Genomic DNA, 27,159 nt, shown 5'->3' with positions numbered 1-27,159 from the left:
ACATTATTTTCGGACCACATCAGTGCAAAGATATACAGAATAGTACATCATGATAATTATTCATAAAAATACGAATTGGCATACTTACAAAACCCCCAAGGCATTTTTTTCAGCAGGCTTCTTCTGCTGTAGGCTAGAAAAAACGCATTTTCATAAAGCATTGCCTCTTTATATAAAGAATGTGCAAATGAGGGTGGATATTTATTCCCTAATGGATGAACTAGTTATACTACAAAATCTTCCTTGACAAGATTGGCGGTGTCTGTAAATGTGTCTTCAGAGGGTGTGAAGGTGGGCGGTTGGTTCTTTTTGTGTAAAGAAGATGAAGTTGTTTCCTCGCTAACTCCTTGTTGCTCCTGTTCCTTTTCCATCTAAATAGTATTGAAATATAAATAACCATAGTATTTCTAAGGTCTTTTAAAACACATTTCTCCTTCTTTTTTGTATAAGTCAATACATGCAATTAAAAGCTTGCTCTTAATCTCATATGATAGTGGACAATTCTATAACTTGATGCCTCAATGCCATGCATTGAGTGCCAATTCTACAACTACTATTGAAAGTCAGTATCAATGCACCTACATTTAAGTGCACTCACTTACATCAGGTCAATGGCTGTTACATGTTGGCGCATTTAAGTGTTCCATGCAGTATTCACAATATACAGTACTCTACAAGGTATCCACATAAGTAGGTGACTTGCCTATGTCCCATCCGTGCTCCACCCATATATATGCCCCCTTGGATATGATGCCCAAAGCTGTGAACCCAAATTTGGGCACACTGCCAAGATGGTTAGCAATCTCTTAACTATCTATAACTGGGTGTCAACAACCAATTATTGATGTTAATTGGCACTCATTAGAATTTGTGTGTCATCTGGCTGCATGCTATTCTATAAGGCAGGGCATCTAACTCCCATAGAGGGGCATAATTGAAAGGGACGTCCTCGTTTCGATTTGGACATCTTTGCAAAACGTCCCCATCCAGGAGCGGGGAAACCCATATTTTCGAAACAAGATGGATGTCCGTCTTTCATTTCGATAATATGGTCAGGGACGCCCAAATCCTGAAATTTGGTCATCCCTAGAGATGGTCATCCCTAGACTTGGTCGTTTATGATTTTTGGCGATAATGGAAACCAAGGACATCCATCTCAGAAATGACCAAATGCAAGCCATTTGGTCATGGAAGGAGCCAGCATTTGTAGTGCTCTGGTCCCCCTGACATGCCAGGACACCAACCGGGTACCCTAGGGGGCACTGCAGTGGACTTCATAAAATGCTCCCAGGTACATAGCTCCCTTATCTTGTGTGCTGAGCCCCCCAACCCCCCCCCCCCAAAAAAAACCCCACTACCCACAACTGTTCACCACTACAATAGCCCTTACGGGTGAAGGGGGGCACCTAGATGTGGGTATAGTGGGTTTGTGGTGGGTTTTGGAGGGCTTGCTGTTTCATCCACAAACATAACAGGTAAGGGGGGATGGGCCTGTGTCCACCTGCTTGAAGTGCACTAAAGCTGCTCCAGGTACCTGCATACTGCTGTGATGGACCTGAGTATGACATCTGAGGCTGGCATAGAAGCTGGCAATCAATATTTTTAAAGATGTTCTTTGAGGGTGGGAGGGGGTTAGTGACCACTGGGGGAATAAGAGGAGGTCATCCCTGATTCTATCTGGTGGTCATCTGGTCATTTCGGGCACCTTTTTGTGCCTTGGTCGTAAGAAAAACACGACCAGGTAAAGCCATCCAAGTGTTTGTCAGGAACATCCTTGTTTCTTTCGATTATGGGTCGAGGACATCCTAGTGTTAGGCACGCCCAAGTCCTGCCATCGCTACGCCTCCAATACATCCCCTTGAACTTTGGCCATCCCTGTGACGGAAAGCAGCTGAGGACATCCAAAATCGGCTTTCGATTATACCGAATTGGACAACCCTGTGTGAAGGACACCCATCTTCCGATTTATGTCGAAAGATGGGTGTCGTTCTCTTTTGAAAATGAGCCCAATAGTGTGTAACCCAAAAGGGGGGCATGACCATGGGAGAGGCATGGGTGTATTGGGGCATTCTGAAAAGTTACACACCTAGTTATAGAATACCTGCCTCAGTGCGCCTAACTTGGGCACCAGCATTTACACCTAGTTTCAGCAGGCATCAGTCTGGCGCTCAGTGTTAGATGCAGAAATCAGTGCTACACATGATTCTATAAAGAGCACATGCCCTTTATAGAATGGCGCTTAGGACTAGGTTCTGTATATGGCGCCTGAAAAAATTATGACTAGGCATATTCTCTAAAGTACACCTAAATTTTATACAATAGACTTAAATTTCCACGCGGAATACAAAATACGCTGAGCGGCTGGCCATGTGACTAAATTTGATCACATCCATTTAGGCCAGGTTTTACTTGGTGTAAATCCTGATGCCTAAATTAGGTGCAGATCAGGTGTATTATACAATAATGCGTATAGATTTTAGAAATGTCCACGCCCCGCTTATGGCCATCCCCCCAGGACAGGTTTTGGAAGCCCTGGCCTATGACATTCCTCACGATGAACTGGTAAAGAAGCTAGCCAGTGCAGAGGAGAGACTACTGTCCATAGGTGAGGAGCTGCTGAAGCATCAGAACTCAAAGAGTGTTGCTCAAATAGGGACGCTAAGTTTCAGTCATTTCCGAGGACAAGGAAGTGCTTTATCCATGGAAATCATCTTTTATAAAATTATGCACTTGATATTTTGGCAAAATTCATACATAGAAACCCCATTCCAATTCATGTTTGAAAAATAATAAAAATAGAGTTAAAAAAACCCATTTATATATAGTACCTACAGAAAGCATGCATAAATTTACCCACCTATCAGGGGCAAGGCAGGAGAAGGGTTTGCACTTATACACCTACTTTTAAATTCATACCTGTCAAATTTCAGTCAGCAGTGGTCAGGAGTGTCTAGGCGCCACCATTGAATATTGATTGATCAGATTGTGCAGGCCAACAGCCCTTAAGTGGTCCTGGCCATAAGTCCTGTGTCCATGTCCCCCCCCCCCCCCCTCCCACCACCACCAAGTAAAATCCCTCTCCCATTCCACTGATGAGTAAAGAACCCCATCAACTCCCACTCAGAATAGGCCCCTACCTGAACTCCCTGGTAGTCCAGTGGGGTAATGGGAGAAGGAGTAGCCCCCACTCACTCCTGCCCCTAGTAGCTCCATGGTGAAAATGGCTGCTGTGACCTCTAGTTAGACTAATGCTAGAGGTCATGGCAGCCATTTTTACCACAGAGATGCTAGGGGCAGAGGTAAGTTGGATTTGCTCCTACGCCCATTGCCCTGCTGGATCACCAGGGCAATTCTGACTGGAATGGGTGGGAAGGAGGTCTTTACTTGTTGGGAACTCTTTAGTTGTGGAAGATGGAAGGTGGGTGTTTATTTATCAGGGTAGTGAGAAGGGGTGTGTTTATTTGTTGGGGGGTGGGAAGGGTGACAAGAACTTGCTGGGAGGGCGGGAATGAAAAGGAGGGGAGGACATTGACCTATATGCTGGTTAGTACTGGAAATTATGTTGGTGCCAGCTGATATTCAGTGCAGAGCTAACCAGGCAAAGCTAGGACTACTTTTTATGGGTCCTACATGCCTAGGTAGCCATGTAGGTGCTGGTACTGAATATTGTTGACACCTGCATAACTCCCAGCTCTTCCCTGGGCCCACTCCCTCTAACACCCCTGACCTACCCACTTGGAACATGGTCAATGAGTATCAATATTCAGTGGCACTGTCCAGTTAAGTTCTGCTGAATACTGGTGGCTAGGTAAGCACAAGCAAGTTAAACAGGAAGGAAGCTCTCCCGACCCTTTAAATCACTTTGAATATTGACACCATACTATCTATATAGTTTTAAACTCAGAAAAAATATATTTATTAAAATTTGTATGGATAAATGTGTGTGGGTATGTTTCCTAGTCTAATTTTCAAAAAAGGGAAATATGTTCATACTTTCATGGTGTGAAAAGTATGCATGCCACATAATCGGAGGAAGGGGCAAGGCTACCTCAGTGCTCAGAACCTGCACAGTTCCTTTTCACAATTTTAATTTTCACTGTTGTAGAATTGATCTGTGGGAAACCTATGCTGGCTGTGGGTGACACAAAACTCTGTAAAAGCATGCCAGGAAGAGGGGAAAATGAGAGTTACATTTTGTATTCATTGAACACATCGCAACCATTTAATAATTACCTCTCCATATACTGGGTTTTCAAAGTTAGTACTTTGTTTCAGTTTTCTTTTAAGGAAACTCCACCTTGTTTCCTGAAAGATACAAAGCAATATCTTTATAAGCAGTTGATACTTCTCATCCAAGCTGCGCTCACTCTGGCCCGGGAAAATCCCCCTCCCCTCTCCACTGCACCAACAAACAGAGGATCTGGTGGGCCAATAATTCAATGCTGCACACATGGTGTCAGTGGCTAACAGTCGCCTCAACAAATTTGGGAGTGCGCCCAAATTGTTCACATAATTTAATTGCTTAATGATCCAATTAGCACCAATAATTAGGCACTAACAATCAAATATTGGCTCTAATTGGCAATAATTGGAATTTATCTGTGCATCACTATAGTCACTATTCTATACAGATGCACATGTAAATTTTTCTGCATGGATCTGGAAAGGAGGTGTGGCCATGGGAGGGGCATTGGCGGATCAGGGGCATTTCAAGAATTTGCATGCAATGTTATAGAATTTGGGGGATCCATGCCTAATTTAGGTGTGGAGATTTACACCAGGGTTCAGTTGGTGTAAATCCTTGCATCCAAAATTGTATGCAGATCCCAGTGCTAAGCGCTATTCTATAAACAGCACCTAACTGGAGTGCTATTTCTAGAATAGCGTTTAGTGTGCATTTGTTTGGTGCCCAAATTTGGGTGCCATTTACAGAATTGAGTCCAAACTGTATAACACCTCCACAATACAATGATTCAAAAGTTGCAAACAGTACCTGAGTCAATAAGCACACATGAGAAATCATTTTGCCCCATCAGCCCATCATGGGACCAGTAAGGCTGTCGTCTCTGCTAATCTCCAAGATTTCTCCACTGCTCAGCAAAGGTGCCCAGCCACAGACACAGCAAACATATCTTGTGCCATGTGGCGTATCAGGATTCATCTAGCCCTTCAACTAACCAATGCTATTTATAGGGGCCTCCCTGGCACAATCATATACAGTTCACTTCCCAAGTTATAATCCCTGGCTCAGGTACCACTGCCAGCTGAGACAATCCAATTGCAACAGAATACCCAAATTTAAATATAAGTGCGGGGGGAGAGGGAGGGCAACAGGAAGTCAGGCAAGAAACTGGATGATACAATATCCAGTGCAGCTGTCCAAATATTGATCCTCCTGCTCTTTGGGCAATTCAAAAGAGGATAGGATAGTAGGTAGTGATGAGCCAGGGGAACTTGTGCATCATCTAGTCATCCTATAGGCCAAGGTGCTACTATCAAAGAAACTGTTACCAGTCAAGACAGCATTTTTTTGTGTGGAGACAAGAAAAGTAGATATCAGGCATCTCACTTGCCCAATGCCTCTCGTTCTAATCAATGATGGGATCCAGGTCCATACCCTAGGGGAAATGGTTAGAGAATATTTGTCCAACTTTTTGAGGAATGGATCAGAATAATGTCTGACCAGTGGGTCTTAGATATCATCAAAGAAGGCCACAAACTGGAATTTTCCCACCTCATTGCAGATTTCTTTCTGGAGTCTCCTTGTAGTCATTAAGCAAAAAAAAACAAAACAGGCAACAGAAGCCTCCTCAAACTAGCCAATGCTGGTAACTTTTGCTCCAGGAGAAGATTGAGGGAAGGAAATACTATCCTGCTTATAATCGAAAGAGAAAAACGCCTATATTGCGACCCAAATCGGGAGATGGGCGTCTTTCTCCCGTGGGCGCCCAAATCGGTATAATCGAAAGCCGATTTTGGGTGTTTCCAGCTGCAATCCATCGCGGAAACGGGTAAATTTGACGGGGGCGAGTCAGAGGCGTGGTGAAGGCGGAAATGGGGCGTGGTTATCAGCCGAGGAGAGATGGGCGTCTTTAGCTGATAATCAAAAAAAAGGCGTTTTTACCGCGATTTTGGGTCACTTTTTGTGAACCCTTTTTTTTCACGAACAGATCCCAAAAAAGTGCCCCAACTGACCAGATGACCACTGGAGGGAATCGGGGATAACCTCCACGGACTCCCCCAGTGGTCACTAACCCCCTCCCACCAAAAAAACCCCACTTTAAAAACTTTTTTTCCAGCCTCTATGCCAGCCTCAAATGCCGTACCCACCTCCATGACAGCAGAATGTGTTCGATCCTGTGACAGCCTTTCCCTGGTTCTGATGTGGCTCTTGGGTGAGTGTGACACCTTTTCTGTTATGTGGGTGTAGGGTATTGGGCTCCGTGATTCCACTAGCTTGTGGCAAATGCTCACGATGTTGGTAGTTGGTAGGCTCTACTCCCATGGTGCTTTTCCCCCTGCTTACTGGGTCAGAGTGTGCCCTGTTTTGTTTCCGGTAGTCCATGAGGTAGTGGCCATTTTTGTAAGCCAGTTTTAGATCCCTTTCACATGTTAGCCACGTTACAGAACTTAGTTCTTCCCTTGAATGTGACTGAAAGAGGGCATTGTACAGCATTCTGCCAGCTCTGACCTACTGCTAATCTCAGTACCAGGGAGACTCATTGCCAGTGGGGCACAACCTCTGATCTGCAGTTAACTGTGAGTAAGCGTGCTTATTCCAATAAAGGACATTTTCGGAGAGATTAGTCTTCAGGTGTCAAGTGGTGTGCCAATGTTATATAGCAGCAACAAGTCCTAGAGGCCGGTGTGTATGCAGGTCCCTGGAGCACTTTTAGTGGGTACCGCAGTGCACTTCAGCCAGGTGGACCCAGGCCCATCCCCCCTACCCCCTACCTGTAACACTTGTGCTGGTAAATGGGAGGCCTCCAAAACCCACTGTACCCACATGTAGGTGCCCCCTTCACCCCTAAGAGCTATGGTAGTGTTGTACATTTGTGGGTAGTGGGTTTTGGGGGAGGGGGTTCGGGGATCAACACCCGTGATAAGGGAGCTATGCATGTGGGAGCTTTTTCTGAAGTCCACCACACTGACCTCTAGGGTGCCCAGTTGGTGTCCTGGCATATCAGGGGGGCCAGTGTACTACGAATCCTGGCCCCTCCCATGACCAAATGGCTTGGATTAGGACGTTTTTGAGCTGGGCATTTTTAGTTTCCATTATCGCTAAAAAAACAAGCACCCAGCTCAAAAACGTCCATTTTTTCCATAATACGGTCTGTCCCGCCTCTTCACGTACCCGTTTTCGGACATAGACGCCCATGGAGATAGGCGTTCGCGTTCGATTATGCCCCTCCACATCTACTTCCTCATGTCCAAGAAAGAAGGCATATTTTGACCAATTCTGGACCTCAGGATGATCAATAATTTCCTGAGAGTCTCCCATTTCAGAAGGGAAACCCTTCGATCAGTGATGGATTCTATTCATCCAGGCAAATTTTTGTAAGCTCTAGATCTCAAGGAGCCTTTTTCCACATTCCAAATTGGTTTCCTCATCAAAGGTATCTGAAGTTTGTGGTCCTGGTCAGTCCCTATCAGTTTCAGGTGATCTCATTTGTACTTTCCATGGCTCCCAGGACAGTTTCAAAAGCCCTGGTGGTGGAGGTGGTGGTCTTTCTGTATTGTGAAGGAGATTCCATATACATATGGATGATTGGTTGCTCAGAGCCTCTTCTTGGCAGGAAAGTGTGCAGGCAGCATCCAAGGTAGTTGAACTGTTACAGTCACTCAGCTGGGTGAGCAACTTCAACCAGATCAAATTGGAACTCGCTCAGAACCTGGAATATTTGGGAGTTTATCTCAATACTCAGGAGAAGAGAGTGTTACATAAGTATATAAGTGTTGCCATACTGGGACAGACCGAAGGTCCATCAAGCCCAGTATTCTATTTCCAACAGTGGCCAATCCAGGTCACAAGTACCTGGCAAGATCCCAAAAAAGTACAATATATTTTATGCTGCTTATCCTACAAATAAGCAGTGGATTTTCCCCAAGTCCATTTTAATAATGGTCTACGGCCTTATCCTTTAGTAAGCCATCCAAACCTTTTTTTAAACCCTGATAAGCTAACCACCTTTATCACATTCTCTGGCAATGAATTCCAGAGTTTAATTACACGTTGAGTGAAGAAACATTTTTTCCAATTCATTTTAAATTTACTACTTTATAGCTTCATTGCATGCCCCCTAGTCCTAGTATTTTTGGAAATACTGTTCCACTCCACTCATTATTTTATAGACCTCTATCATATCTACCTTCAGTCGTCTTTTCTCCAAGCTGAAGAGCCCTAGCCGCTTCAGTCTTTCTTCATAGGGAAGTCATCCCATCCCCTTTATCATTTTCGTTGCCCTTCTCTGTACCTTTTCTAATTCCACTATATCTTTTTTGAGATGTGGCGACCAGAATTGAACACAATATTCAAGGTGTGATCGCACCATGGAGCGATACAAAGGCATTATAACGTCCTCACTTTTTGTTTTCCACTCCTTTCCTAATAATACCTAAAATTCTATTTGCTTTCTTAGCCACCACAGCACAGTGAGCAGAGGGTTTCAATGTATCATCAACGTCGCCGCCTAGATCCCTTTCCTAGTCGGTGACTCCAAACGTGGAACCTTGCATTACGTAGCTATAATTTGTGTTCCTCTTTCCCACATGCATCACTGTGCACTTGCTCACATTAAACACCATCTGCCATTTAGATGGTCAGTCTCTCAGTCTCATAAGGTCCTCTTGTAATTTTTCACAATCCTCTTGCGATTTAACAACTTTGAATAACTTTGTGTCATCAGCAGATGTAATTACCTCACTAGTTATTCCCATCTCTAGATCATTTGGTTATAGCATTTATCTGGAATTTCTAGTATCTCCAGTATTTTCCTTACATGCATTTGCATCTTCCTTCAGTTTATATAATTTTATGGACCAAATTGCTAATCAAATCTATTTCATGTCTGCAGCAAAATATGATCTCTGGAAAAAATATCTCCACCATAGTTTGGATGATTGTAATAAAAAGGATTTTAGAGATTGCTTTTCAACTCTATCTGCCTTGACTAACAAGTGCACTTGGGGTCTGTATTTGTGATTAGAAGTAATTCTGTTTAAAAATGATTGTTTAACTTTGATTGTGTGAAAATAAGTTGGAATGTAGAAGATAAGGCACATCTCTGAAGCTAGCTTGTGCAGGAGGGAGGCAGGGTATGCTTGAAGTTCAGGAGATAAGCCACCTGGCCAGTGGTTTGTTTACCTGAACCAAGAGCATGTGACTGCATCCTCATGTACATTCCTGTAATTTTCCTTGGCTCTAAAAATAAGCTTTAGCTTAATAAAAAGGGGGGCTTGTTGCAGCAAAGATCTGAGGCTCATCTGTGGGTGGACGCATCGCACAGAAAAGACTTGTTCGTGGTAATAAGGAGACTTCGGGCTTTCGCTGCAACAGGCTTCCAGGCTGATGAGATAAGAGCCTGAAATTCCTGACCAGTGATGTTGTATATATAATATGTATATATCTATCTTATAGCTTTCTTTTAGTTATAAGATTTAATCATTGTATATATCTTAGTCATTGTAGATTTTAGAACCTCTAATAAAGGTCTCATTTACCTAATATGAATCCAAAAGAATCCACAGTAATTATTGAGTAGTCTGTGTCAGTGAAGCAGGCTGTAAATCCACAGCAGTACAATGATACATCTCTAACTGTCTTTAATTGATAGGATGCATCATGTGCACATATACAGCAGAGTGGTCCATGGGAAAGTTGACTAGATCTCTTTATCTGGATACCATTATCTAGAAGATCAGCAGCACTTATGTACCACTTAAAACAACCAGATACAGTTAATCAAATAAAGATTTCTCACAACCTGCGGATTATCTCCTGAGATCTGGTCCCATTGGGTGACTGCTTAGGCTTGGGGAGGCTCAGAGGTCAATATTCAAAAGAGTTTAACTAGGCAGGAGAAGCTCCTGCCTGGTTAGACCCCACTGAGCTGGCCATTCCCAAATATTCAGCAGCATTTCACTTGACAGTGCTGCTGAATATCCCCTCTAACCGCCAAAGTGCTAACTGGCTAGGTTGGAGGCAGTCTGGGGGAGGAGCATTGGCAGAGCCAGAATTTACCCAGTTAGTGTCAATATACAGTCTGCTAACAGGTTAAGTGAGTGGATAAAGTTAAGACAAGTCAAAGGCTGTCCTAACTTTATCCGCCAAGGTAACTACGCACTAGTCGTAATATCAGCAAGAACGCAGTTAGCTTCTAGGCAACAGCACTAACCCAGATAGTTAATGCCGGAGGCTGGACATGCCCTGATATTGAACATCTAGGGTTAACTCAGACCATGGCTGTGAGTGGCTTACAAGCCATTTACCGCAGACTAAATATTGACCCTCAGTTACTCTTCAAAGCAAGTTGTAATTTGAAATTTGTTTACATGTAACTTTATCTGTATTATCAAACTAATGTTCTGATCCCATGTATTATTATCGTGGATAAAGATTTCTGGATAACTTAAGAATAGCGTCTGGGGGTACCAAACTTGTCCAACTAAACTCTATCCATGCCTGTAGAATGCCTCAAACTTTGTTTCTATATCACCAGATAAATTTTGTGTGGCCATAATTTAAGCCGTCAGCAATGGGGGTATCTCTTAGGTAAATCTCTTCATAAAGGTGGTTAATAAATCCCAAATACAAATAAATAAATAAAGGTTTGAAAGATGTATCTGGGTAAATCCCAAAGCTAGCCACATAAAAAATATGAATATTGGGCCTCTCAATTTTCAAAATGTGATCACTTCTTACCTGGGGAGTTTCTGTACTAGCAGAAGGCTGTGGAGGCGTAGCTGATATCACACGAGCATAGACAGGATTCTCAAAATTCTCATCCATGTCCCTAGACTGTAAACACATGAAGCCCTAGTCAGCAATCCAAGCATTAAATAATATGAAATTGGTTAAATAAAACTCATCTAGCTAAACTCTAACCACATCTATGGAATACCCTAGATGATGCATCCATATCACCGGATACACTTTTTCTGGCCAAAATTTAAGCCGTCAGCAGGGTGTGTGGGGAAGTGGGAGTGGGGGGTGGAAGTCTGAAGCAGGAAGATTAATCTGGATAACTTCCAATGCTAGCTACACAAAAATTTACAATATTGGGCCTCTCAGTTTTTAAAACATGATCACTTCTTACCCGGGGAGTTTCTGTACTAGCAGAAGACTGTGCAAGTGTAGGCGATATAACACGAACATAGACGGGATTATCAAAATTCTCGCCCATCTCCCTAGACTAAAAACATGAAGCTCTAGTCAGCTATCAAAGCATTAACAATACAAAATCAGTTAAATAAAATTATGCATATAATGAAGTAATTCAGTCTTTGCTCATTAAGGAAGGTGGGGAGGTCTTTTACTAAGGTGTGCTAGTGTTTTTAGCTCATGCTAAAAATCAGTTGGCACTAAATGCTAAGACGCCCATTATATTCATGTGGGCATCTCAGCATTTAATGCCAGCTGATTTTTAGTGCGAGCTAAAAACGCTAGCACACCTTAGTAAAATACCTCCTTATTCTAAATACTAATGTTAACAGAACAGAGAAATACAGCTGTGTGTGTTATTTCAATAGCTATAATAAAATATTTAGTGCAGTCAACACTATGTTATAGGTATATTTCATTGTCTTTTTAAAATCTTGCTTCAAAAATAATTACCCCCCCCCCCCCCCACACAAAGCTGCGCTGTGCAGAAATGCTGACACAGCCTATTCAAAGTGAATGGGCTGTGTTGGCATTACCGTATGGCTATGTAAAAAGGGGGCGAGGGAGTTAAGTGAATTCAGTGATTGTAAAAGGTGCTGGAATGATAGGGCTGGATTCCTAAGTCCTCTAAGTACTGCATAGACAGGATCAAAGTGTCACTCCTTTAATATGCACTGATAATATGCCTCAGCCCTGGTCTGCTGCAATTAACTTTTAATGCCTCTTAAATCCTTGGCCTTTTTGCACAGGTTATCAACAATGGTGAGAACTGGTGCCAAATTAGGAAGTTTTCTTTTAGCAACATAAGAACTTGTCCACTGGCAAGTGAATTGAAGCCACCAATTCCTGTCACACGGACCATCAAGCACCTTTCTGATGGTAACTGGCACTAACTGCTTTGAGTTGTCACTGAACTGAGCCAAACATGAAATGGTGACAGAGAAGTGAAAGGCTGTATATCTGTGTATACTTGTGCCAATCCACTGAGCTGTCCAGTCCATCTATTTCTTTATTAAAAATTTTCAAGTCAATTATCCTTGTGCTAGTCCTGATTACATCCTATTTCTCCAAACAACAGATCTTTAAGATCTTATTATCAAGCCGTGTTGCTAGTGCATCATACTCAGATGTATCTTTATTCACTTAGCATTAGATTCTATATATTACGCCTAAATATTTGGCGCCAAAATGTAATTCGCTTAAGCGTATTCTATAAAGTACGTCTTAATTTAGGCATACTTTATAGAAATAGCCTAACTTTCCATGTGCTTTATAGAATATGTTGAGAACCAGTCCATATGACTAAATTTAGTCGCGGCCAATTACGCCAAGTAAAACCTGGTGTAAATTCCGATGCCTAAATTAAGTGCAGAGTGGGTGTATTCTAAAACAATGCGCATAGATTTTAGATATTTCTGTGGCCTACCCATTCCACACCCATGACCACGCCCCTTTTCAACTATGCAACTTAGAATTTATACTCACCACGTTACAGAACACTTAGCAAGTAGTGCACATAAATTCTAATTAATGCCAATTACTGCTGATAATTGGTTTTTAACATCCAATTACCAGTGCTGATTAGCTTGTTAACCAATTAGCTTATGCACATTGTTATGGAATATGCTTCAATTTCCACACGGAAATCTCGGCGCAATATATAGAATCCTAGCTCGTCACGTCCCACTGAATATTGCCAGTTAGTGGCTAGCCAGTTGTATCGGGCGATATCATCAGCTTTCCGCTGATTTTTGTTGTATAGCTGCTTAACTTTAGCAGCTATATTTGGCCGCGTGCAAAGCAGTACTATCTTTGGCCCGTTTGACTTTGACCGGCCAGCACTGACTATCTGCTTGTCTGGTCAAAGTCCAATCAGCCAAAAGTAAACTGGATATTCAATGCCAGACACCAGAAACAGCCCTTCACTGAATATCTGGTTTTGGAGCTGACTGCGGGAGTTAACCTGGCTAACTCCCACGGTCTGAATATCAACCTCTATAACAGATTTGGCACCCACTTGTTTTTTGGCGCCTAACTTTAGACACCATTTGTAGACTTCCCTCCAGGGATGGACTGACCATTCGGGCAACTGGGCATACTATAGCCCTACTCATTCCTACCTTTAAAGGTGCGCCACTGGTGATCTAGTGGCCTCTGTGGAAGATGCACCACTGGTGATCTAGTGGCCTCTGTGGAAGATGCACCACTGGTGATCTAGTGGCCTCTGTGTGTGGGGGGGACATGTTCTTTCCTGCCCGTTGTGCTACCGCTATTCTCCCTGCCCGGCACCGCTGGTTTTTCAAAATGACGGCTGAGACTGTCAAGATCCACAACACTACTGCGAGAAGTCTTGGATGCCATTTTGAAAACATGGTGGCGCCGACAGGTGGGGGAATAGCGGCAGCACAGCAGGCAGGAAAGAACATGCTCCCCCTCCTGCCCAGCAGAGACCACTAGACCATGAGGGCCCTTCAGGTAGGACCAAGGCAGTGGGGGCATCAGCACCAGCAGTAGGGGGGCATCAGCGCAGCAGTAGGGGGGGTGTCGGGCAGAGGCCAGGTGGGGGGCCCAGACCACTCTCAGTCCATCCCTGTTTCCCTCCTAAATGTAACTTCTATGACTACATTCAGCAGGTAATACCACCAATTAATTCTGAATACATTTCCAGAAGGGCAGTCAAAGGCTTGTGAGCACCTTATAGACTAGCCAATTTACTGAGGCATTTTTAAAAGGGCTGCACTAGGCCTGGAACTCCTTGCTAGGGGATTTAAAGCAGGAATAGGACTAGATGAAGATTTGGAAAAAAAATTAAAACATGGTTATTTGACTTTTGGAGTTAGATTTTAGGTGTGTGTCATTAGCAGAACTTTATTTTAATTATTTCATTTTATTATTTGATATCATTTGTTGTTATTTTTTGTCATAGTTTTTATATTGTTTTATCTAGGGACTGATAATATGCAAATATATTTGTTGACTTGTTAACCGTCTTGAACTGGCTTGCTGGTTAAGCAGATTACAAATAGTATACTGAATTAAGACCCTCTGAATATTCAGTCTTTAATTCGAAATAACTTACTGGAGGACAAGAAGCAACAGATGTGAGCACATACATTTCATTGGTTCTACATACTTTGCATCTTCCAGAGAGAGAGAGAGCACTGTTGCAAAGGGAGCTGTGATAAGGGAGCGAGCAGTGAGCGGAAATAACAGTGGGTGAAAAGCAGAGGAAGCATGAAAGAAATGAGGAAATCAAGAAAGGCAAAAAGAGGAAAAAAATCAACCACAGTCTGGCAGTTCATGGCTTACTTGTGCCGGTTGTTCAAGGTTCACAGCACCAGCTGCACTTTGAACCATGGTTGCATACATTGGGTTTTCAAATGTGATGGGCTTTTTTCCTGGATCTTCTGCAAAGTTTTCATTCTGCAAAAACAGAATTAGACTATATTTAGAAAACAAGTTCTTTACCTTGCAAAATCTAGCCTTCTCTCTGAAGGGAAAGAATCAAGGCTTATGAAACCACATCTGTCATATGTGAGTATATATATGTGTATGTATGTTTGTGGTGTTCACACCAAATTTTCAGGACATGGCAGGGGGGACAGGATTATGGAAGTAAACAGAGCAGATCAGTAGTAGGTACTAACAAATCTTTATCATAGAAGTTCAACCAAATACAATGCCCGACACAGGCCATGTTTCACCCATAAAGGGGCTGCGTCAGGGGCTATGTGGTTTATATAATGATCTTCACCACCAAAGAATTAATGCCCTTGTGAATATGGCATCATAGTCAATAAAAAACAGCACTGTCAAAACACTCTCCAGAAGATGGCAGCGTGCCCACAAACTCACAAGGACATTAATTCTTTGGTGGTGAAGATTAGTATATAAACCACATAGCCGCTTACGCAGCCCCTTTGTGGGCAAAACACGGTCTGTGTTGGGCATTGTATTTGGTTGAAACTCTACAATAAAAATTTGTTTGTATCTACTACTGATTTGCTCTGTTTACTTCCACACTGGAGTTTGCAAATTAGCTGCCTTGTTTCTAGGGGGACAGGATTATTCACCTATCTCACTCCCCCTTGGTTCTGTAAAGTTTACATCAGTTGCTGGTGGCAGCAGCATGACAGGCCCTGGGTCTTCCCTCTGACGTGTCCTGCCCACAGGAAATTGCATCAGAGGAGGCAGGGTGCGGCAGAGGAAAGACCCAGGCACTGGCTGAAGGCAGCCTGTCATGATACTATCGCTTGTGACTGACAAATTTTACAGGACCACGGGGAAGTGAGAGAGATGAGGGAGTAGTGGCAGACCCTTGGGGAGGGGGACAGAGGAGGGGGAAAGATGCTAGCCCAAGGGAGGGAGAGATGCTGAACCCACAGTGGGAGGGAGGGACTACATACCGGAAGCGATATGATAGGGAGGGGCGTCGCCAAAGCAAATTGGCTCAGGGCGCCACTATCCCTTGAATCAGCCCTGTCTGCTATATACTGTACATTTTAAAGCTGGACTATCAGTCTGTATATAGTACTCAAGATGTGGTCATACCATAAACTTAGACAGAGGCTTAATGATATTCTTAGTTTTGTTCTCTGTTCCTTTTCAAATAATCCTTAATATTCTATTTGCTTTTTTTAGAAGCCATAGCACAGTTAGATGAAAATTTCAACATAGCCACAATCCCCCCCCCCATATTTAAAACCATTTAACTGGCCAGGAACGGCTCCTAGCCAGTTAAATGGCACTTAACTAGCTATCCGGCAATATTCAGTGGGAGATCGCTGGTTATCTCCTGCTGAATATTACCAGCTGGCACTTAGTGGATAACTGGTTATATTGCACGATATAACAGACTATCTGCTAATATTCAGCGCATCATTGGCTAAGTTTGGCGGCCAAATAGCAGGCCTACCTTTGGCCAGTTTCAACTAAACTGGCCAGCACTGAATATTGGCTTGACCAGTTAAGTTGAAACTGCCCCAAAAAACATCTAGATATTCAATGCTGGTCATCGGAAGCGGTCTGGTATTGAATGTCTGGGCTCAACACCAACCACAGGAGTTGGCCCGGCTAACTCCTGCAGTCTGAATATCGGGCCCAATGAGCCCAAGATCTTGTTTTTGAGTGATGATTCCTAACATTATGTACTTATAATTGAGATTATTTATCAATATGTGCATCACTTTGCACTTGTCCACATTAAATTTCATCTGCTAAATGACCTGTCTTTTAGTCCCACAAGGTTATTCTGCAGTTCCTCATAATCCTCTGCTGTTATGTTTTTGAATAATTTTATATCATGTGTACATCTGATCACCTTACTTGTTGCTTCTTTTTCCAGATGATTTATGAATATACCAAACTACACAGGTCTCAGTACAGATCCTTGAAGAACTGATCATTTACTCCTACTTTCTGTTACCTGTCTTTTAGCCTTAATAGGGCATTATTTCCTATTCCATAACCCTTTAAGGATTCTCTTTGAATATCCAAAGATTCCATGACCCTTATTTTAGAAGCATATCCACATGTAAATAGTGGCATGTACACATGTAGATTGGCTACTTGTACAAATAGCAATTTTAGAAAGTCACTATTTACCTTTTGGGATCCACACCATGCAGAGGTTTCAAAGGGACATGGTTTGGGTGGACCTATCACATTCCTCATTTTACAAGGGGACTACATGAATTTACCAAAACTTTTCCATGTCAGTTTTCCACCTGCCCCAAGGTATGTTTAAATGCCAATAAAGGGGCAGGAGCAAGATTTTCACCTTCAGTCCCCCACTTTCACATTCCAGAACATTCTCACCCTTGATCCCTACCAACCCAACAGCCAAAAACCCCATTCAGCAATTACCCAATCCCCTCCCCTACAGGTAACCCCTGATAGGTAAGAGCCCCATCACTCTCTGATCCCACCCCTGGCTCTTACTGGAGGTCTCCTTGGTGTCTAGTGGGTGGCAGAAATAATCTCCATTGATTACCAGGTTCAAAATGGCACCAGTCAATACTTAGTGGTAATCTCGCAGTCTTACTGCTAGGGGTCAAGCTGCCAAACAAGGGGTGCTTGCCCATAGGGAGCTCTTGCTTGTATCAGAAGCTCTTGCTTGCTGGGGGGGGGGGGGGAGGGATCGAATGATCAGGGGTGGGGTTTCAATTGTCACTTTGCCAACTTATCTGATTATTCTGTGTCTGTGGCACCATTTTAAGAATCCAACCACACACTGTGCACAATATTATATATACTCTTATAGTTTTAACACAATCAATATTCCCCAGATTTTTGAGAATGACATAAGCTCACCATCTGCATTGCTCTGTCAATTGCAGAATCAGCTCCAAAACCAGACACACCAATGTCCATACTAACATCTGCACCAGACCTGAAAGTCACCCCATTGCCATTTTCACTGGACTTTACGAAACTACTTAAGCTAGAAAAGAAAAGAGCACAAAATAATACATTATAGAACAGTTCACAACCCCATTTTTAATACCAGAAATCTATACAATAAATACAAAATCAAGTTGGTCTTTTCACTCTTTGTTGCTTTCATTCCAAAGTGAAATGCAAGGGGGTGTACACAATGGGAAGAGCATGTATAACTGATTGTGTTTTGAAGCAGCTACAAGTGTAACCATGAGAAAGCATGCACAAGGCTTTCAAAATGAAATCCCTGCAAGTACTCTCCTTGCCCAACCAAGCCTCACCTCTTTTTGAACATAGGCACAAGTGTCTGTGTTCTGGCCATTGTACATGCTTCTATCTGCATCGAAAGGGAGCTATTTTCAGCAGGCTTTTTTTTTTTTAATTGCAGGTAAGCAGCAGTTTACCTATCAACAAACTTTGAAAATTAGCCCCCTCCATCTCCCTCTCTCTCCATATGTGAACCCCAGTACAATGCGAATGATTAGTTCTCATCAAGATACGCTTGTTTAATTGAAACCAGTCATTTCTTAAGCAATAAAAAGGGTATACATTCTTAAAACTCTATGGGGTAGATATTCAAAGTGACTTAACCAGGCAGGAGAAGTTCACTGAATATCAGCACTGCCCATCCCCACACTACCTGGATAGTACTGGGTCATTCCAGGGGTGGAGTCTAGGCAAAGTTGGCACCTATCAAGTGCACTGAACTTTGGTCTATGTCCTGATAGGTCCTGATAACTTCCTGGGTAGGGGCTTTCGGCCGATATATAAAGGGAAATGACCGCCAAAACGGCACCTAACCGGCTATCCAGCGATATTCAGCACAGATAGCCAACTATCCGGTGCTGAATATTGCCAGCTAGTGGCTTAAAGGTGGCCGGTTGTATCAAGTGATATAACTGGCTATCCCACGATTTTCATCATGGAGCTGGCTAAGTTTTGCGACCATGTTTGGCTGGCTCCAATTTAATCTGCCTGCACTGAAAATTGGCTTGGCTGGTTAAGGTGAAACAAGCCAAAATTAAAATGGATATTCAATGCCGGTCACCAGAAATGGCCCGGCATTGAATATCTAGGTTCAGTGTGGACTGCGGGAGACAGCCCAGCTATCTCCTGCAGTCTGAATATCGAGGCCCTTATCATTTTTAAACTTTGTCCTTCCAATGCCCCAACCACCACCACATACATCTATTCTGAACTCCCCAAGCTCCCTGCAAGCAGACTCCTCCTGGATCCACCTATGAGTAGCTCCTCCTCTTGAAGATCCCCCTCACCACCCTCCCCCCCCCCCCCCCCCCCCCACTGGGCCTACCTTAGGGTCATAGCCACCACAAGACCAGAGCTAGCATGGGCAACAGGACCATGGAGGAGTGAGTGAGGAGAAGGAGCAGTGCCAACCTACGGGGAGGGGGGGACACAGAGATAGGACCCCGGAGAGGGAAGGGAAGAGAAGGAGAGATGGGAAGGAGAAGAAAAGTTTTCACCTTCAAACCAGATGAGGCTAGGTGTTTTGGCTCCATTAACTGCCAGTGCCCTGGGCCAGTGCCTCACCTGGTCCAATGGTTAAGCTGGTCCTGCACATAGATGAATATTGAGGCCTAATTCAGGTGCACAACATATGCACTTGAGGCAGCTACCGGAATTGGTGACTCCCCCTTGATAAAGACAGTACGAAACGGGGACCTGTCGGGGTTTTTGAGTACACCATCCTGCCTAAGCTAAGTGCTAGACACATTTTGTTGTTGATTACGATTAGATTGTGAGAGTTTGCTCAACACATGTTATAAGTTAGTTAATAATAAAGGTTGGTGGAGGTTAAGTCAATGATTAAATTGTATACACGAATCATACATTCAGTGATTGAGTGAGAAAATAATTCTCTTCGTGTTATCTATATGAGACTTTACTCCACTTTTGTAGATACAAAAAACCTACATTCATATTTGTTTGGATATTTTGCGATTTTTCTATACTCGACGGAGTGTTGGCTCAGTCTTTTATTTCTGGGATAAGCAGCATAAAATGTATTGAACCTTTTTGGGATCTTGCCAGCTATTTGCGACTTGGATTGGCCACTGCTGGAAACAGGATGCTGGGCTTGATGGACCTTTGGTCTGTCCTAGTGTGGCAATACTTATGTACTTAATGTACGCAGCTGCATTTTAGCTACGATTTCATCAGCTTTTGTGAGACAGCTTTATAAAGACACATGGAGGGGCATAATCGAACGGGGCCGGCCATCTATATGGGCGGCATTCTCTAAGGCCGGCCCTATAAAGCGTATTATCGAAACAAGATAGCTGGTCATCTTTCGTTTCAATAATACGGTTGAGGCCAGCCAAATCTCAACATTTGGGCCCGCGTTAGAGATGGCCGTCATTGGTTTCCGGCGATAATGGAAACTAATGGCGGCCATCTCAAACCCGGCCAAATCCAATGCATATGGTCGTGGGAGGAGCCAGCATTTGTAGTACACTGGTCCCCCTCACATGCCAGGACACCAACCGGGCACCCTAGGGGGCACTGCAGGTACATAGCTCCCTTATCTTGTGTGCTGAGCCCCTCAACCCCCCCTCCAAAACTCACTACCCACAACTGTGCACCACTACCATAGCCCTTACGGGTGAAGGGGGGCACCTAGATGTGGGTACAGTGGCTTTCTGGTGGGTTTTGGAGGGCTCCCATTTACCACCACAAGTGTAACATGTAGGGGGGGATGAGCCTGGGTCCACCTGCCTGAAGTGCACTGCAGTACCCACTAAAAACAGCTCCAGGGACCTGCATAGTGCTGTCAGGGAGCTGGGTATGACATTTGAGGCTGGCATAGAGGCTGGCACAAAAATGTATAAAAAATTTCTTTTGGGATGGGAGGGGGTTGGTGACCACTGGGGGAGTAAGGGGAGGTGATCCCTGATTCCCTCCGGTGGTGATCTGGTCATTTGGGGCACTTTTTTGAGGCTTGGTCCTAAAAATAAATGGACCAAGTAAAGCCGGCCAAATGCTCGTCAGAGCCGGCCTTCTTTTTTCCATTATCGGCCAAAGCCGGCCATCTCTTAACCACACCCCTGTCCTGCCTTTGGTACCCTGCCAACACACCTCCTTTAACTTTGGCCGGCCCTGCGACAGAAAGCAGTTGAAGCCGGCCAAAATCGTCTTTCGATTATACCGATTTGGCCAGCTTTAGGAGATGGCCGGCCATCTCCCAATTTGTATCGGAAGATGGCCGGCCTTCTCCTTCGAAAATAAGCAGGATAAGCACCTACATGCCTTTATCAAACAGCTTCAAAACAGGCACCAACTTGGCCTCCCTACCTAGATGATCTGCTAAGAAATTATGGGGTTTGCCTTAATAACATTAATGAATTTAATTGTGGCTATTATTTTTAGCATCATTAGTGTTGCTATGGAGTTTTTGAAGTTGTTGATTTATTATGGTGGAGTGAAGGAGTGGCCTAGTGGTTAGGATGGTGGACTTTGGTCCTGAGAAACTGAGTTCAATTCCCACTTCAGGCACAGGCAGCTCCTTGTGACTCTGGGCAAGTCACTTAACCCTCCATTGCCCCATGTAAGCCGCATTGAGCCTGCCATGAGTGGGAAAGCACGGGGTACAAATGTAACAAAACAAATTATGCTAAAATTGTTATATTACAGTTCACAGTTCTTAATTATTAAGAACCTCTTTTATCAAGCTGCGCTAGCGGCTCCCAGTGCGGTAATGCCAACAAAGCCCACTCACTATGAATGGGCTGCTTCGGTACTGCCGCACAGGAACCACTAACGCGACTTGATAAAAGAGGCTGTAAATTGTTATTTGTTGCCTTGAAATATTGATTTAAAGAATTGTAACTTTGACACATTGGACCAGATTCTATATAAGGCACCTAAAAAATCAGTGCAGTAAACATTTACACAAGCGTATTCTATAAGTGGCACCTAGATTTAGGCACAGTATAGAGAATGCGCTTAGTTGATATCCTAGCGCCTAAAACTATGCACCTCCATTTACACCAGCAAAAATGTGGTGTAAGTTCCTGCATGTAGATTTACATGCACTGGGCCATATTCTATAACTACGTGAGTAAATTTTAGGACACCCATGAAACACCCATTTTCTTGCCCATAGTCATGCCCCTTTTGAACTGCACACTTTAAAATTTAGGAGCAGTTCATCACAGAATATGTTTACCGAGTTGTGCGTGTAAATTCTAATTTTTACCAATAAGTGCTTATTATTGCTTGTGAAGTGCTGTTGTCAATGCTGATTAGCTTGTTAAGCCAATTAAGTTATGCACATTGTTATAGAATTTGCCTGGATTTTGGCATGGATCTCTAGGCACGCTATATAGAATCTGACAGATTGTGCCTTACCTTGGGTGTTACTGTAATAAGGCAAGCAAAAAATATACAAAAAAATGATTCTGTCTTATAAAATGTATCAGGCTGCATCAGATTTCACAAAAATGTTAATGGATGTGTTACCCATTATACTTACTTATCTGTATGAAACTTACTTTGGAAACTTGGGAAGCGATGGTAAAAGAGAACCAGTACGTCTGTAATTAAAGAAGCCTCCAGCTATCAGGGCTCCAATTATTAATATGAGGATAATAGTCAGCAAGACTGCAACTGCCGCTGTTAGGGACAGAATAGAGACAGGGGAACCATTTCAGACTGACAAAAGTGAATTATAAATATATTCAAAATCATGCAGAGGTACTACAGCCTAATTTTTTTATTAACAGACTTTAAGATTACCTGTTCCTCCGGGCACGCCACTCGAGAACCCTATTTCACAATAGCTTCCAGTGTAACCATAAGGGCACCTGCAAATGAAACACAGCTTATATCTGTTATTATACAATACAATTCACCCTTATCAGTAGATGAATCCTATAAGTTTTAAGGTGGCAATTTGCAAAATAGTCCTGGATCTTGCAGCCCTGTAGATATTTTGTATCAAAGGCTTGATAGCTAATTTTCAAGGGGAAACTCCCTGCAAGGTTTCCCATTAAAAATGTGGCTGGCAGGGGAATGCAGGAGTACTAAAGTATGAACAGGAATTTCAAAATGAAACTCCCACACATACCTTCCTTTTCTCAACCTAACCCCATCCACTTTTCTCTATGAATAAAAGCATTTGTGTTGTGAAACAGTGCACACAGTTCAACCTGCACTAAGGGGCCCTTTTACTAAATGGTTGCCACACAGCAACGGGCTTGCCGCATGGCAACCCGGAACTACCGCTGGCCCAATGTGGGTGCTGGAGGTAGTTCCACCCCCCCCCCCCCCCAGCACATGCCATTTCCGGTGCTACAGAAAATCAAACCTGATTTTCTAGCACAGAGCTTACCGTGTGCTGCCCAGGCTACCAGCAGGTTAGTGCAGGAGCCATTACTGACTCCTCAATGCGTGGCGGTTATAGCTCCCCACAAAATGGCCGCACGGCAAGTGTGAACTTAATGTACAGCCATTTCTTTTTTTGGCCTTTTTACCCGCTGCGGTAAAAGGGGCCCTGGCGTGTGGCAAAAACAGCCACTACTGCTAGTGCAGGGCCACTTTTACCACAGCTTAATAAAAAGGTCCCTAAGGGTTCAGTTTTAAAACACTTCCTTAAGAAGAGTACATACGGATTTAACCAAGCAAAATCGTTTGAAAATTACCCTCTTAGAGGGCAATTCTATAAGTAGGACTCCAACATTTAAGTGCCATGAATGCATATAAATGACCAGACTTCTTCCACATACTCAAATGCCAATATTCCACCTACGTGTTATTCTATAACACGGCATCTAAATTCGATGATGTGTACTTTGAAGGTGGGTGTCTACGAGTCTGGGTGGAACATGTGCAGGGTACAATGTTAAGCATGTAAATTATAAAATACTATAATTTACATGTAATTTTGATGCATTCTAGGCATGAGCATTTGCTCCAGCTCTACAGGGCCCTTTTACTATTCCACACTAAAAAGTGGCCGGCACTGTTTATAGCATGTGGGTTTACCGTGTGCTGCGGCCACTTTTAGCATGGTGGTAAAATGACTGCATTTGTATTTTGTCCTGTAATGGCCATGTGTTTATTTCCTAATTAGCACATGGCCGTTATCACGGGAGCTCTTACTTCCACCTATTTACTAGGCGGAAAGGGCTCCCACGCTAATCAAGCAGTGTGCGGCAATGTACCCGTGCTACCCAATTAGCACAGGGCACGTCTACTGTCCGCCCCCAGACACGCCTCTTGTGCTGGAAAACAAAAAATATTTTCCAGCACAGAATTAGCGTGCATTAAACAGAACACTACCAAAGGACACCTCAGTGCATCCTGCAGTAGTGCTCTTTTACTGCACCTTAGTAAAAGGGCTCGTTTGTTGCGTTCTAGGCTGGTGCAAGCGGTAATGTCTAAAGTGTATGCTCATATTTGCTCTGCTATACTAGTAATCAATAAAGGAAAGTAGGTGTTTACTTTTCTTTATAGAATAGGCCCCAAATATGGAACTTTCTGGCACCTAAAAGTGGGCAGCCCCGTTCTAGAATTACCTCCTAAATATACAAATCATCTCACTGTCATTTCCCTCAAAATGAAAATACACTGGTAGTCAGATGGGCAGTATCTTTCTCAGGCTTTTTCTACCTCTTTACACCCTCGCCTAGGAGATGAAGTTGTGAATGAAAATTAAGGGAGGAGAAAACAAATAAAATGTCCATTTACAAGCATATTTTTAAACAAAATTCAAAAATTTGTAGAAATGTTTATTATGAATTTGAATGGCAGAAAAGTCAGAAAATGGTGAAATTTAACAGTTCTGAAATGTTTGCAACAAAAACAATTGACCTTTACAAAAAAATTTCACCAGTTTTCCGAAAACAAACAAACAGAACAAGAAACATTTTACAGCAACTTAATTCATGGTGGTAGATAATTTTCAAAATGTTACCACAGAAGCAGAAAGCCCCAGTTTCATGCACCTCTAAAACATACCATAGCTTATAAACTAATATAAAACAACATAAGCATTTTGTTTTTGTTAATGTTTTTCCTTACTCCTCCCCTGTTTACTAAGCTGCGCTAGCAGCTGCCGCAGGGCATTGCGCGCAGCAGACGCTAGCATGGCTTAGTAAACAGTGGGGTTAGTTTGTTTTTTTTAATTAATATTGGCTAATGGATAAAAATTGGCTGGATAACTTGATGTTTGGCCAAAGTTTATCCATTTAGATTTTGGAGGAGCTTAAACAACACCAATATTCAACTTCTTGCCAGATAAATTTAACTGTTTAAAAGGACTTCACAAATAGCTGTCCTAACTTAAAATGCTAAGTTATCCCTTTAAGTTCAGGACCTAATATTCACAGTTCCCCCTCTAAACAGACAGGGCAGCAGAATATTGGGCAGAAAGATACACAGATAAGCCACTTACCCTTTTTGTGTTTGTCATTGCTCTGAATATTGCCCCTCTGGAAACCCACAGTCCCAAGGAGGTACTGGAGCAGAATGACTTACTTGCATTTTGGGAGGTCATCTTCAGCAATGTAGCACATTCCGCCATTCATACACCGACATGCTGGTGGCATTGTAGGAGGGGATTCAATGGCTAAGGAAATGGAATGCCATGCATGCATTAATGAGTCAGTATCAGAAAGGCCGATAATGCACTTCTAATTTGTTTTAGTGCCATGGATACAGAAAACTGACTATTTGTCTTAAGCCAGATCTAAGGATATTGCCAGTCTTGCAATCTTTATTTTGAGAATTTTTTACTTTACACATCTTTGCAACTTATTTTTGCCTTAGATTTTGCCTTTGTGCTAGCAGTTCCTGCGTGGCAATGCCGACAGATCCCATTCAAAGCGAATGGGCTTTGTCGGCATTACCGCACCGGGATCCGCTAGAGCAGCTTGATAAAAGAAGCCCTTAGCTTGTACTAATAAATTGCAGAGGTGGAGTATTATGTATCGTGTTTGTATTTTCCTACTAAATGATGATATCTGGAACAATTTGTATATTATGCATAATACATACAGGCCCATGAGTCTTCAACAACGTTTTGAAGCAAACACTCTGCTCACCTCCAAGAAATTTCCCTTTGAACATCTGGGAAGATATGGAGTGCAAGTACTCTAGGAGACCTCAAAATGAAATCCTCATGCATGTTTTACCCAACCTTGCCCCACCTCTTTTCAGTGTGCATATTTTGACCACATTCCCAAGGAACATTATTTCAAATAGTGTTTTCCTCCCAATGAACTTTATTTTAAATAGTGATTTTGCATGGGTACAAACAAGTATTCTACAAAAAAAGCTTTTAAAAATTGCTCTACCCAAGTAGAATCAATTTTAAGAAGTGAAGTGATTTGAACAAATGTCATTTAACAAGGACTCGACATAGGACCTGTGTTTCAGCCAAAAGGCCTGCATCAGGAATCTTATGAATAAACGAATGAGCAAAATCCTTAATGTGTTGTATTTTGACCTTGTGACATTACAGACTGGTCTTTAAAAAGACCTCAGTGATGTGGCTGGCTGAAAAGGGCACCTAAATTTGCCAATTAACAGTAATAATTGGGCAGTGGTGATGTTAATTGATCAATTAACATCAATTTTTGATGTTAATTGATGTTAATTCCTGGCACCAAATTGGATTTGCACACTCATTTTGCTATGCACTATTCTATAGTGCACAACCCAAAAGGAGGAATGGTAATGGGAGGGTCAGGGGCGTTCTGGAAATCTGCATGCAGCATTATAGAATACCTTGGATGGGTGCCAAAATTGGGTGCCAGGAATCACATCTGGTTTCAGCAGGCATAAGCCCTGGTGACAAAATCTGGACATGTAATTGGCTCTACACACTATTTTATAGAGGGCACTCATCGCTTTATAGAATAATCCTGGGTGCCAATTTTTTTTCTGGCACCCAAATTTGGTGCTATTTACTGAATGTGGTCCTATATGCGTATAACATGCCACAAATAAAATTACCCCCACCCATGTAAAAGTATGCATGGTGACAAGCACACATATTTTTATGTGACTTGGATATAGATGCATTCAGAGGGGATTTTGAGTGCAATTTAGGGAGAAATTTAAGGTACAATCACTTACACCAGCCCTAGGGCTGGGTTAAATGTCAGTGACTGGTTGTTATCAAAAATGGAAGATGAAGAAGCAGACATGATGAAAGGTGAGCTAAAAGCCTTTTTTTAATACAGAGTGGGAAAAAGGGCGCTGAACATAGCCATGTTTCGCCCAGCAGGGCTGCTTATACTAATAAACAAATAAAAACAGAAATAAAAACATATACATTGCATATAAACATGAGCATATTGTAAATATAAGTTAAACCA

At 42.8% G+C, this 27,159-nt stretch overlaps 1 protein-coding gene across 1 annotated transcript in view; it reads right to left on the bottom strand.

Moving 5' to 3' along the window:
* Positions 1-224: 224 nt before the first annotated feature.
* LRP2 (LDL receptor related protein 2) overlaps positions 225-27,159 on the bottom strand; it is a 334,494-nt gene continuing 307,559 nt past the window's right edge. Inside the window, exons 65-69 of the mRNA XM_030210857.1 lie at positions 22,330-22,450; positions 17,693-17,822; positions 14,690-14,803; positions 10,922-11,035; positions 225-371 (exon numbers count right to left, since the gene is read on the bottom strand). Of these exons, the coding sequence (XP_030066717.1) occupies positions 225-371; positions 10,922-11,035; positions 14,690-14,803; positions 17,693-17,822; positions 22,330-22,450 (626 nt within the window). The remainder of the gene's footprint in view (positions 372-10,921; positions 11,036-14,689; positions 14,804-17,692; positions 17,823-22,329; positions 22,451-27,159) is intronic.

This window comes from Microcaecilia unicolor, chromosome 7 (genome assembly GCF_901765095.1).
Source record: "Microcaecilia unicolor chromosome 7, aMicUni1.1, whole genome shotgun sequence".
Lineage (NCBI taxonomy): Eukaryota > Metazoa > Chordata > Amphibia > Gymnophiona > Siphonopidae > Microcaecilia > Microcaecilia unicolor.
Note: the sequence above shows the minus strand (reverse complement) of the source record. Positions and strands in the feature narration are given on the sequence as shown.